General features: G+C 42.7%; 1 protein-coding gene across 1 annotated transcript in view; it reads left to right on the top strand.

Annotated features, from left to right (window-relative positions):
• The window catches only part of ARHGAP42 (Rho GTPase activating protein 42), a 251,289-nt gene that overhangs the window by 52,807 nt on the left and 184,115 nt on the right, over window positions 1-14,367 (top strand). The window contains exon 2 of the mRNA XM_010977801.3: window positions 12,748-12,843. Coding sequence (XP_010976103.1) covers window positions 12,748-12,843 — 96 coding nt within the window. The remainder of the gene's footprint in view (window positions 1-12,747; window positions 12,844-14,367) is intronic.

Here is a 14,367-nt window from a genome sequence, read left to right on the forward strand (position 1 = left end):
GACCATTCCGTGTAAGTATACGATACACCAGCAGTGACACTAGTTACCTAATGGAGATACAGGAAGCTCCAGAGAACTGAAAAAAATGTCAAGAAAGGGGGAACTGTAAATGATCTGGTAAAAAATTTTAAAAATGTTTACTCCTGGTCTAAGCCCAGTATGGTGGAATTGCAGGTGTATGAGGATTATTTATTTAAGATGGTTTGGAAAGAGGAGGGTTGACCTGGAGTGGCGATTAAGGTTCCAGCTCTGATTCTGTTGCTTTGAAAAGTCACTTAACCTCGGGCCTTGGTTTTCTCATCTCTAAAATGTAGGTAATTATCTACTTGTCTGTTAGCCCAGTAGGGTTCCAGTGACATAAGGGATAAAAATATGATTTGAAAAATCTCACCATGTGTATTTAAGATGGTGAGATGACTATAGCTAGGTCAGTTTATTGAAAGCAGAACACTTGGAACTTACAGTATTTCATTACTTTTTTGTTCTAAATTATCCCACCAAAATTGTCTGGATTGTGATACCTTAAAGATGGGATGGGGTGTTGGTTCTAAAGGTGCAGAATGGAAACTACAGTGTTAAAGTGCAAGTTTTCCTGAAACAGTCTGAAACACTGCTTTAATGTTTCAAAATGAGATAGGAGAGCAGAAAAATGAAGTCTGTAAACATGTGGGATAGCAAGTTTATTGAAAACAACTTGCAAAACAACATTGTATAAATGGAGAATAATCATCTTTGTGCCCTTACTTCTCTGGCAGCCCAGGCTCGACCTTGTTTTGCAGTGTTGTTCTTTTGTGTCCGTTTTGGAAGAACAAGGCACGATGCCAACATCCTTCCCCATCTTGTCCAAGACAGAGGCTTATGTATTCGGCTTTCAGTTACAGTTCATTCTAAAGTATTTCCGATTTTTAAGGGGATGTTAGTCGTGTTGTTATGTGAGAAAGTTACTTTGCCATAACCATGCTGTTCGTGTATAGCCATATTATACGCTTTTGTTTGGCCAAAGAAAACAAATAAAAATACAAGAGTGAAAACCCAAACATGCAGCCACAATAAACATAGCCAGCCACTTAATGCTATAGCCACATTCTAAGCTCATCACTCCATTTAAATTGAGCTGAGAATATTTTTGGAGGTTCACATATGTTAGATTGTTTCTTTGCTTGTTTAAGCGGATTTCATTCTTGGGTCTAGCCGTGTTTTCTTAAGGAATACTGGAGTGCAGATAGCCATGAATCACTGCGATGATACTTTGAAGTTTTGTCAGAGGCAATGAGCATTGTATGACTTTTCTTAATGGTGCATGATGCTAAAGTGCCGATGGGAAAATGCACTTATGTAAATGGCAAACTTACCTTTTGGAATAGAGACGACTAACTGTGATGCTGTTTGGTGTCACTTTAGTGCTTCCTTGGTTGGCAGGCGCTTTGGCTGCATGGAATTTGCTATCATCATGTAATGGAGAATTATCTTTTAGGTCCTGAGAGGCAAGCTTAACATACGTCTAGTAACCAGGAGCCAAGGATAATATGTCTTTTTAGTCAAGGATTTCTGATACCGGTAAAATGGGGTGTGAGAGGATGTTCATGTCCCAGGTCCCAGGCAAGTCCCTGGGATGCAGCCCATCGAGTAAGGGTCCTTGGCTTCATGCAGGAAAGAATTCAAGAGCGAGCCATAGTAGAGGGAAGGCAGATTTATTCAGAGAGATGCACTCTCCATAGACAGCACGCGAGCCTTCTCAAAAGGCAAGAGAAAGGCCACGGGTGCGGGGTCCCTACTTTTTATGGGCTCAGTAACTTCCTATGCTGACAAGTGGGAGGATTATTCCAATGACTTCAGGGAAGGGGCTGGGATTCCTGGGAACTGGGCCATCACCCACTTTTTGACCTTTTATGGGCAGACTTGAACCTGTCCTGGCACCTGTGGGAGGGCCATTTAGCAGCTGTTGTGTTACAGGGAGTGTATAATGAAGCTCAAGGTCGCCTGGGAGTCGAATCTTCCACCATCTGGGGGCTGACTTCTGGGTCATTCTTTAAATGGTCGTGCCCTGTCCCCTTCTCTCCTCTCCTGCCTCATTTCCTCCTTAGAAACAACAGTAGTTATACTTACGATGGTTTGAAAGCTCTATGTGCTGAGTGAGCCCTTTCCACGCGTGATTTCATTTGGTCATTGCAGCAGTCTTACGAAGTAGGTATATTAATATTATCCTCATTTTACTCATAAGTAAATTGAAACTTGAAGAGCTTAAATAACTTGCCCATGTGGCAATACCAGTCATCTTTCTGACACCAGAATCCTTGCCCGTGTTCTTTTTAATGGAAATTCTTAGTATTAGAAGATGAGGCAAGGACATAAAATCCCGCATGAGCTTTCTCTCTAGTGATGTAAGTTTGTGGAACTTTCAGGTTTTTGTTTTTTGTTTTTAAACTGAACGCTCTCCCCATCAAGCTTGATGAGTTCACTAGAATTCTTTTTAGAAGTGGAATTCTTCTATAGCAAAGCTGAGTTTTAGGTTTGCACCTAAAACATCTGGGCTGCTTTTGTCAGCTTCCACTGCGTTGCTTTTTGCAAAGCTTGCCAACAGATCCTAAACAAAAGAACCTTCCAGCCATTCTCTCTGACCCACTGATCTCACCTACTTGACTTGACGTCCAGATCGTTAGGTATGGGGCTGGGGATCCTCTGTTCCCATAGCATCTTTTATAGCTAGAGGCAGGTGTGAGTCTAACCACCTGGCTTCTTATTTCTAATTGCCCTTTGCCAGTTCCTGAAAGGCCTTACTGTACCTTTCCTAAATACTCTGAATTCTTGCATTCTATTCTGTTTAACAGCTTCCTGTTTTCAAGGCCCTATGCCAGAGGCAGTAAAGACTGGAGAGGTTCTCTGCCCTCCAGGGGCCTACTGTTTGGTGAGGGTTATGGGACTTAGACACAGATGTGTATAGTAATATAATTATAATGTGGGGTATGTTAGTAGACATTCAAAAAGGAGCTAGATTACAGTAGCGTAGTACATCTCAAAATCTTCTGTCAGAGGTGGGGAGAATTGTACCCTCAGTGGTCTGGAAACGTGGCCCAAACTAGCTGCCTTAGTGGAAATAACAAGATACAAGTTAATTCATATAAATTCTGCTGTACCCACAATATGTGCGTTTTAAAAAAATGTAAAGTAGGATAAAACTACTTAGCTAGCTAGCGTCTTTCCAATGTTCTCATTTAAGTTGTAGCACCAGGAAGATACACTGAGAGTATCCATGGCTTTCTGAACTCCTGGCCCACTGCTGTGCACAATAAGCCATGTCAGTATTTGGTATCTAAATCAGCAGATGTGTTGCCCTGGTGGATTATTTAGAGTAGCTTTTGGATTAATCTAGAAAGAGGGAGGTCTGAAAGGTGCTTTGAAAGGACTCAAGGAAGCTGCTACATGTCCCATCCTCAAATAAAGCCAGATGCTGCTGTAAGGTATAATCCAGCCTCGCAGTGGAACCGCGAGTACCAATTTATTTGAAGGCATTTGAAGGTCACGGCAGAGACAAAGGGCTGTGTCCAAACATGAAGAATGACTTTGTGTATGTAGAGGGAGTTGAAATTTAGATTAGTCTGTTTGAAATATAGATTGAAATTTAGACTGACTGTTTAGATTGAAGGTGCAAAGAAAAAAGATGGCCTGAAAGACACAGAGGAAAGATGCTATGCTGGAATTGCCTAGGAGGTAACAATTTAGTGTGCTGCTTTTAAAAGGAAATTAAACGAGTCAAATCTTGATTTTATTTTGGCATGTGATGCCAGGAAGGAGTTGATGGAAAAAGGAAGTAAGTTTTAAGAGTTGGAAGTAGGCTGATATGTGACGTGAAGGATAATCGAACACCCAGTGCTCTTCCAGAGTCATTTTCTTGAGTAGATAGATGCTTCAGGTGACCTGGAGAAAACAGGGAGGGCTGGGAGTGAAGCTAGAACACTGAACACTTCGCATTATCAGAGCTGTTGATAAGAGTGTTAAGTTGTAGATGCCCAGCAAACAGTGATTGGACCAAGGAAGAGGTGATGAGTGGGAATGTCGACCAGCAAGTCCAGGACAACGTGCCAGGCCATGCCTGTGTGGCTGGGAAGATGAGGAAAACTCCAGGGTTCTCCATGTTGGATAACTCACTGTTGTTTAGTTAAATCAAGCAAAGGCAAGGGAGATACTTCATAATATTTTACTTGGAATTCCAGCATCCAGACTTAAATTACCACTTACGAGTTGCCTGCATATGGATAGATAGATAGGACTTTTTATGAGAAAACATGTATTGAGATAAAACAAGGTGGCTAAAGATAAACCCTCCTGAAGGAAAGAGTGTGAGGAAGGGAAATCTCAAAGGAGGTGGCGAAGGAATGCTGATTGCGGCAGGAAGGGACTTCGGAGAAACTGCATGTGCCATTATTATTTCCTTAGCCCCCCACCCCCCAAGTGTTTCCCCCCCGGGGTGGGAAGATGGCTGGTTTACTTCATCCTTTGAGCTTTCTATTTTTAAAGTTGGGTTGTAGCAACAGTGAAGCCTTTGTGGTTTTTCGTTTTTAATTTTTATGGAATTTGTAGCTTTATAGAAACTGTGGATAAAATCTGGCCAAGTGTTGGTTCCTGTTGTTTTTAGGCTGGAATCTTCTGGAACTGCTTGCCAGACGCATATCATTTATGGGATTACAAACTGTTTGGTCTTCATTAGAGGCCAGCACTGCTGTTTATTTTCACTGAAGCTCTCCTGAAGATAGTAATTTAATACACAGATTAAAAATGTTATGCTTACAGTGAAAACATTTCATTTTCTGCACTTTCCATCATGATAAATAGTGGTTTAATAGTTGACATTTGTGGAGGACCAGAATTTGAAGTTTCTGTTCTATACCTGACACTGTGCTAAGTCCATTTCATGTAACATGCATGATGGTCTTATAAGAGATTAGTATCTTCCTTTTGTGCATGACGGGCCTGAGATTCAGAGAGGCTAAGTGCTTGCTGAGACATGTTGCAGGAAGTGATGGCCCCTGGATTGGCATCTGTGTCTGTCCGAGTCTTGTGCACACTTGGTCCATGACATCAAAGAATGATTGATTCTAAAGAAGGATTTCTTCTCGTATCTGAGCATGTTCCTCGCATAAGACTCTAGTTCATCACCGAAAACAGATGCTCTGACTTGTATTGCCTGCCAGAAGGGTGGACGGATCCACTGCAAAACAGGATGCAGGAATGAGACCCCGAGTACATAGCTGAGGTCGAAATGATTGAGGCCAGCTGAAGCCGGGGAGCCACATTGTTCCGTCCTAGACTACAGCAGGGTTGTTCAGCGGCCTGGAGAAGTCTGTGACTTTTTGCATTTCCAGGAGGATGAGGAATGGCGTCAGTGCCCCATTGTCCTCTGGTGATTGTCTCCAGTCACCTCCCGGGGATGTGGCAGTGTTTCTCTAGGCCTTCAGGGAAGGAGGATTCCTTGATCCCATTATTGTTAAGTCACTCAGTTCACTTCACTTCAGCTCACTGTCCATTTATTGAGTGATTACTGTACCACGCTTCATCCTGAGCCTTCTTTGGTAAGACTTGTCTTTCACTGATAATATCGGATAACATGATTTTCTAGCCATTTATGTAAACTAGAAAAGAGCAAAGTGGGCATTTTCAAATTTTGTTCAAGTAAGAGCCATAGGGATGATTTTTATTGACAAGAAGTTCTCATCGTTTGTGTTTATGTTTTGTTTTTTTTTTCCCCAAAACTTTGCCACACACCCAGTGTCCTTTACCTCTGACTTTTCTCCGTCTAACAACCTGACACTTGCAGTTCTCTGACAGAACATTTACAACATAGCTGCAGGTATTAAAAACCAAGGCTTACTTGGTAATTCCTTGACATATTCTCCTGTGTAATGTGTGGCATGTTTTTTATTACGTGAAGGCTTGCAGTTAACTCAGGCATGTTCCCAGGACCGTAAGCTTTTCAGTAATTTATCTCCAGTGGGTTCTTACAGTATGAATGTGACAGTAGTTGGCGTACACTCTTCTCTTCCTGGTCCCTCTGGTCTCTTTGGTGTCTGTTTTCTTTTGGGCAGTAAGGGCAAAGAGAGATGGAGAGTGCATATACCCACCTTTAAGGAGCTTAATACCTAGAACCTTATTCAGTTACCGTGTGGCATCAGAAAGGACAAGAATGAATGTGCATTTCCTTTGACTTTGAGACCATCTAATGTATGTTTGTTGCAAGCTTATTCCATGCTAATAAACACCCCTCGGTCACTGTCACGTGGTCCAATGCAGTGAGTCTTATTATCTTAGAACGTATACAGTAGGTAAGTAGATGCCTAAAAGCCACACCCTCTCTGGTTTTTAACGCTTGTTACTTTTTGGGAATTGGCTATGGTATGTAGTGGGAAGAGAATCCAGTTTGGGAAGCAGAGGACCTGAACAGGTTGGAATACAGTTCTGAGACTCTGGGCAAATTAAGTTATTCCTTTTCAGAGCTTCAGCCCTCATCGCTGTGTGAGAATTAAGAATAATGTAGGAACTTTGAAAGGGTGAAAACATCTTAACCAACATTATTGCTCTCATTATTGTAAATGTATATAACAGCCTCTCGTAAATGGTAAAACATCTTATTATTTTGGGAAGTGGATAACTCGTGTTTTACAAGTGGATGAAAAAGCCATATTAGGGGCTTATAACAGCATGAGCACGAAGAAGGGGAGGAGAAAGGCATCCGGAAGTTCGGAGGATTTACCCACCTCGCGGAAATTACTGGCCTCAACAGTTGAGCTCCTGTTGTGTACAAGATGTGGCGGTGGATACTTGGGTCGTGTTCATAGGTGGTAAAGTTTTCTACCTTTACAACGCTATTTAAAAGAAGACGGATAACCTAGGTTTATGGGTAACTGGATAGAAGGTAACATAGAGAAAGCCCAGCAGGAAGGTCACAACATGTAGTGGGAGCTGCGAAGGAGAGGACAGTGCCGAGTTGGAAGGGGTCAGGAAGAGCCTTTTGGAGGAAATGGGGACTTGGAAGAGAGAGATCCTGAAAGAGAACTTGGGAGAAGGGTATATCCCAAGAAGGTGGAGTCACGATATAAAAATAAGTACAAGGGACTGGCTGGTTTGTTCCTGGTGGTAACCAGTGCCTCAGCTTGCTGAGGTGGTTGGATATGTAGGTAGAAGCTGCCTGTTGAAAGGCTCCAAGCATCTCGTTAATTTGGCCTTGCCCTGTGTATCGTCATGTCTTTCAAGTCCCTGTTTCATTGATTCCTCTGAGAAGCCTTCCCCCATGCGCTCCAGCCAAACTGATAGTGCCTTCTTACCTGCTGCCCCTGTGTGCGGAGCAGCAGTGTGGAGCTGTGGATGAGTGGGGATTCTGGGACCAGGCCCCCTGCGTTGAAATTCTTGCTCAGTTATTTACTAGCTTGAACGACCTCAGGGAAGTCACTTAACCTCTCTGTGCCTCAGTTTCTTCATCTGTAAAGTGGGAGTGATGATACCTGCTTTCCGTGGCTGCTGTGAGGATTGACGGTGTAATTGACATTAAGTGCTTGGAAAAGTATCAGGCACAGAGTGCTCTCCGTGGTGATGATGTAGTTACTGCCTCTGTCGGAGACTTTGTCCCTTGTCCTCTGATATGACTCATTTACGTGCCTCCCATTCCTACTGGACTGTGCCTTTTTGGAGGGAAGGATGTATCCTTTTTTTACCTTTGTATTCCCATTGCTTCATACAGTCTGCCTTCTGCATGGTGGGGTGAAGACAAAATGTCTGGATATATTGCTCCTGTGAGACTTGCGTAAATCTAACCTCAGAGGACTGCCTTTTACCAGTGGACTGGCTGGCTGTACTCGTTCTGACATAAATACAGCTCACCTACTCAGCTGGCACTGGGAAAGTAATTCCACTGACACTTCTAAAGTGGCAGGGAACTCCAGCTCTTAGGTCTATGGGTAAGAAGAGCTGTGATTAAATATTTACTAAGTGTTTTGTATTTCTCTAATGAGGATGAAGTGTTTCTAATGAAATGAAGTTTTAGTGTTTCATTAGCATCATCTCATCACGGGTTAACTCTTTGAAGTAAAAACATTGCTGACTAATGAAAGCCTACTGTAATTTCTTCCAAGTTATAATGTGAATACAGGTGAAGACACCCTATGCTTAACTTCTTGCAGTAAATTCTTAGGTAAATAGGAAGGATGTGGTATGGATGACACCTGTAGCATCTTTACTATGTACGACTTGACTCGCTAGTAAATGTTACGCGTCTATGCCTCACCTTAGAATGCAGCCAGGGTGGCTCCGACTGGGATCTTTATCTTACTTGTCTTCAAGTTCTGATAGTTGGGTAGAAATACACAATTAGATACTTTAAAATTCAATAACATAGTTTAAGAACTTAATTAGGTTTTAACTTCAGGATCTGTATAATCTGATGTGAGTCAATTAAAAAGGGTTTAGAACGAGTATTTCTGTTTTTGCATCTGGCCATCGCTTAGAAACTTTAAGTGGTTCGGGAATCGTGCATTTCGTGGAATTACAGGTCAGTGGAAGGTGCTGTACTTTCTCGATCGGAATTGCACTCAGTAGGAGATGGAGCCAAGCTTAAAAGTGAGAGCTGGCTTCCTCGTTTTTCAGACCGAGCAATGTTACTGCCAGAAAGTATCGGAAATTCTTTATGTTGGTAACGTTTCTGACCTTATCATTGCTTTGGTTTTTGGAAAATGAGAACAAATAAAAGGAAAATCCGGAACCCAGACCCTCGAAGTTGAAAATGCTTTTTGAACTTCCCCTCTATTTCTGGAATTATCTGAACTAGTTGAGAACCATATTTGCTTGGACAGTCCTGTCTCATTTTGCTTAAAAAAAAATTATGAAGGAATCACTCACGCATTCTTGATTCCATCCAGCGTTGAAGTCGACACCCATCGCTTGCACGGAAGTGCTGAATAATCAGGTTGTCTGTGTCACGGCGTGATTGCAGCGCACCAAGAGAGAGTTTGAAACTGCAATCAATAGCCTGTCTTACTGAGCAGCGTCCAGGGTTATCTAAGTTCTAACAGCTGCCACCTTCATTCCTGAAATTTTACCTTTTGCTTTCTTTCCTGAGATGTTCCACCTGGAGAGAGCCAGCTCACCTGACGTGCTTAGCCGTGTGTCAGACGCTGTTCTGAGTGCTTCATCTGTGTTAATTCCTATATTTATTCCTCATAATAACCCTGAGGATGGGTTCTGTTCCACTTAACAGATGAGGTACAGAGAGGTTAGGAAACCTGTGCCCAGTCGTGACACTGATTCGTAGAAGCTGGAAGCTAAGATGTGCTCTCCCACGAGAGCCCCTGCTCTCAGTCACTTGGCTGTACTGACAGAGGGACTACTGTGTTTTTGTTTGGGGACGGGAATTTTTATTGAATAGTCACTGTGATCTCGGTGAAAGGACAAAGGGCTTACCTTTCTTGGTAGGGAGCAAGGCCTTGGGAAGCAAAGAATGGTCTAGAAGAAATGTGGGGCTTTGTGTCAGGAGTTCCCTAGGACGGAGCTTCCAGATGGCCCCCCGAGGCTGAGGGGAGAGTCAGAGGGACTCATGGTGATGAGGGAGAGAAGGAACAAGGTTCCTAAGCATCCTGACCCACCATATCACCTGCCACCCCAGCTCTGCTGTAGGAACTGACTTCAGATCCAGTGTAGCATATGGCCTTTATAGTGTACATAGGAAAATAAAGGGACTTTAAATGGAATGCTTTCCCTGACTCTCAGGGAGAGTACCCGCACACAGCTTGGCTTAAAATTACCCTAGGCGCCTGCTTTTTCTTTTTTGTCTTCTCATAACTCTGCTATGGTGTTACGATTGCTTTCCCCTTAGCCAGAGCTCTGTGCTGTTGGATACACGCCTGCTCTTGCATGCACGGGGCCCTTCTGTCTGGAAGGCCAGTCAGCTCCCCGCCTTTTGAGGTGGGCTTGAACAATAATAACCGATGCCATGTATTGAGTTGCCTAAGGTCCCAGGCACGGCCCTCACTCAGTCTTTATAGCAACCCCCTGAGGTAAGGATTCACTCTCTGGTGCTCAGGTAAGAAAAATGAGTCTGGCGAAGGCTGAGTGATTGCCCAGGGCCTCACAGCCAGCTGGTGATGTCTGGTTCTGATGAAGACTTCGTTTTTCCACGTTGACTAGTAATCCACTCGGGGGACTCTTTTCAGCTTTCTTCCTGAGAACCCAAGCAGAACTGTTATTAATAAGCTCATAGACCTTTCCCCTCTTAAAGTGACAGTGCCTCTTAAGTAGCATGTGCAGCTGGCCCCAAGTTTTAACCCTCTTGTAGGAAGAGGTTAGTCTGTGAGTACTAACATCCTCTTCCTAGTGCGTGATTTAGTTTCTCAAACAAGATTTTTAAAAAATCAGTTTCTCTGGTGTGTGTGTGTGTGTATATGTGTCGAGTTTTAAAAGTCTCTCTGAGGCTCGAGGCCTGTGGTCTTCAGAACTGCCATTGGTGAGTTCTTGGTTCCCAGTGGTGCCACATGTTCGGAGACCTGTTCACTCGTGGGTGCTTGCTGCGATTGGTACGTGGGCGTGGGGTGTCGTGTGTGCTGGGTTACCACAGTAAGTCCTGGTGTCATGTCTAGGCATCGGGCCCCGTTTGTTCTCTCCAAGGAAAAAAATGGTTCTGACACTGGCTGACATGTCAAGGAGGGCTTTGTTCAAGGCTGTTGCTGTAGGTGTCAACAGCCTCACAATAGGGGAGGGAGTCCAGGCCCCGCTCTGCAGCCAAGGAGAATGACGGGCGGAGGTGGGCTTGCGGGGACTTGCCCTCAGTGGATGGAAAATTACTAAGAGGAGACCCCAAGGTAGGAGGAATCTTGGTGAAGGCAGGCCAAGGACTTAAGCATCAAAGGTGGAGGGCGAGGAACTCTATCAGCTATTCAGGGTAGGGGCTTCTCTCCAAGCTAACGTGGCAGGACTTTTGCTAACGCTGAGCTCTGTAAGCCTACTGAGGGCCGGGGGTCATGGTAGAGGCCTAGTCAAGAAGACGGCTCAGAGAACCTGACTGAGGATTGGTCTGGGAGAGTGTTTGTCAGATCTTATGGCCTGAATTAAATGTTAAGCATTCAACAACAGATGACTGGATAAAGAAGTTGTGGTATATTTATACAGTGGAATTACTACTCAGCCATAAAATAGAATAAAATAACGCCATTTGCAGCAACATGGATGGACCTAAAGATTGTCATTCCAAGTGAAGTAAGCCAGAAAGAGAAAGAAAAATACCATATGATATCACTTATATGTCGAATCTAAAAAAAAAGAACATAAATGAACTTATTTATAAAAGAGAAACAGACTCACAGACATAGAGAACAAACTTATGGTTACCAGGGGAAAAGGGGTTGGTAAGGGATAAATGGGGAGTTTGAGATTTGCAGATACTAATTACTATGTATAAAATAGATTAACAACAAGGTCCTACTGTAGAGCACAGGGAACTTAGACTCAATATCTTGTAGTAACCTATAATGAAAAAGAATATGAAAAGAAATGTATGTATGTTCATGTATGACTGAAACATGCTGTACACCAGAAGCTGACACAACATTGTAAACTGACTAGATTTCAATTAAAAAAAAAAGTTAAGCATTCAAGTTATCAGACTTGAACCCATGGGAGATAATACTAAATGAAGTGTAAAATGACTGCCAGGAAAATACGTTTTCCTCCTGGCACAGACTTCCACGAAGGATTGGCTTGGACGATCACAGTAGCCCCGAGAGGTGGGACGTTTTGAAGCTTTAAGTGCGGCACTGTCAGCTTGATTTATTTTTAATTTTATTTAACAAACCTAAATAGTGCTTGTTAAGTGCCAAGCTCTGATCTACATGCTTTGAAAACGTTAATTTAGTTAATCTTCAAGACAACTCTGCAAGGTGGTTACGTTCTTGTTTCTCAGCCTTTGCAGATGAGGAAACAGAGGCCCAGAGGAGTTAAAACCTGTGCCCATGCTCACATAATGAGTCACTGGCAGGGCCTGGATTTCCACGCAGGCCGCCTGGCTCCAGGGTCTGCCTTGTTCTTAATCACTGTTAGGTTGCATCCTAGGCTTTTGCCTCCCAGGGATTCACTTCTCATTATTCTGGGCTTTTCTTTATTCTCTCGACAAATAAAGAATTCTTCTTCCGGATTTAGTCACACTCTGGACTTTGTTCAGACTGAAGTCATGTTTAGCTTAAAGTCTCCCAGAAATCACAAGGTTACTAGTAACAGCTTTTCAGGTGGCCATTCACCTTGGGACAGAGAGTGTGTTTATCGATAAAAACATATTTCCTATCTGCTCCACAGTCTGGGTAGGTTAACAGTGATGACCTTTCTAATCAAAGGTTCACTTTTTTTCCCTCCTACCAACAACCTCAGTAGCATTCCTTTTTTTTTTTTTTTTCTTTTTTAAATAAATGCTCCATTTATAGGGAGTGAATGGTAATTCTTTGATAAAGGCTTTGGGAAATTTGCTTCCGGATAATACATAGCTGGCACCAAAACTTTCTTAAAGGGGTAAATTCCCTTTGCAAGCAGAGGATACCTAATTCCTAAAACATTTCTTTAGTAGTCTCTTTAAATTATGCCTAAATTTGTCAGGCTGGTATTTTAAAAGGGTTCTGGTTAATGTAGTATTAATGTCAACATTACATATTACCCATGGAAACTCTTGAGTATTCCATGGTACCTTCAACTTAACAATTTTTTTTTTTTAACTTTTAATTACAGATCTGTCTATGGCAGTACAGAAATTTTCCCAGTCACTGCAAGATTTCCAGTTTGAATGTATTGGTGATGCTGAAACAGATGATGAAATTAGTATCGGTGAGTACTGCTGTTTTTCAGTATTCTAAGTAATACTTTTAAAAGTCTTACTTGAGTTAATGACTTCATTGAAATCAACCAGATTCACACACCCAAATACTAAATGTGTAAAACATTCTGACTTTGATAAAAGTATAAGGGCGGTTTTTGGTTGCTGTGGAGGAGGGTATTATAAATGGTTTTAAAATTGAGCTCTGTGGTTTGTTCCCATAAGGAAATTACTTAATCATTCTATAATCCAGCTCAGCCTTTTGAGAAGATGTGGGTAACACTGTTTTTCTCTGCCTCAAAGTGAATCATTCATTCAAAGAAAAACATGTTGGGCATCTATTATATAAATATAAAAGGTGCTGGTTTAAGAATTAGCTTACTTTTTTAAAACTTAATACTGATTGCTCTTTTAACTTGAGTTTTTGTTGATAAAGAAGAAAAAATCAGTTGTGACGTATTAAACCAGAACATGACTAGAGATCAGGAGGCTTGAGCCCTGACCTGATTTTGCTGCAGTTACTTAGCAAAATAACTGACCCTGGGGGAGGCATGCCCCTTCCTGAATCAGATGGTTTCATTTCCCCTAAGTGGAGAGGCTGAGGTTATGTGATCTCTGAAGTTTTATCTGTATCTGAGTTTTTACTGTTTGGAGATCAGATTCATGTAGCATTCTTTTCCGCACATTTTTTTTTACAATCTCCACTTGCCGGCTTATAGACATGGGGTCCATTTTTAGGGTGGATTAGAGACATGTCACAAAATCAGAAGACTGTTTAAAATGTATGTGATATTTTAGAGAACAATACTAAGTGTACTCACCTAGGTAAATAAAAAAAGAATATTGCAAGTATTTATAAAAGTGACTTCCAAACTTTAATGTGGATATGATACACCTGTAGATCTGACTAAATGCAGGTTCTGATTCAGAAGGTCTCTGGTGGAGTGTGTGATTCTGCACTTCTAGCCACTGGAAGGGGATGTCGGTGCCTCTAGTCCATGGATCACTGTTTGAGTAGCAGGGCTTTGGAATCCCTGACATGCTTCTCCACAATCACATTTCTCTCCTTCCTCTGCCTTTTCTTTTTCTTCTCGGTTTTGTCTGTTGAATATGTATTTCTGAACAATATATTTGTATACTTTTTGGAAACCTAAGTACCAAGTTCAAACCCAGCTGTGAAAGGAATTTCGGGCTCTCGGGAGAAAAACCGAATGGGTTTCTGATTCATGGTAGGGCTTTAGCTCGTCACCTTCACAGAAGCTGCTTCTGGAGCAATCCCGTGTGCAGTCCTTCGACGAGCTGTTTCCGCGTGCGGGGTTCACACTGTGCAGACACCTCACGGGCAGGCTGGCCCCTTTTGGAGGAGCTGTGCCTGTAGACGGCCTGATTCACCTGCTCCTCTTGGAGTGTTAGGTGCTCTGAGGGGGAGTGGAGGTGGCCAGTCTTGGGATGGTGGTGGCTCAGCCTGCCCTGAGGTCTGTGGTGGAAGGTGGCTGAGCCTCACTTGGCTTAGGTGCAGGCAGGGAGCCTCTAGA

This window comes from Camelus dromedarius, chromosome 12, assembly GCF_036321535.1.
Source record: "Camelus dromedarius isolate mCamDro1 chromosome 12, mCamDro1.pat, whole genome shotgun sequence".
In the NCBI taxonomy this organism is placed as follows: Eukaryota; Metazoa; Chordata; class Mammalia; order Artiodactyla; family Camelidae; genus Camelus; species Camelus dromedarius.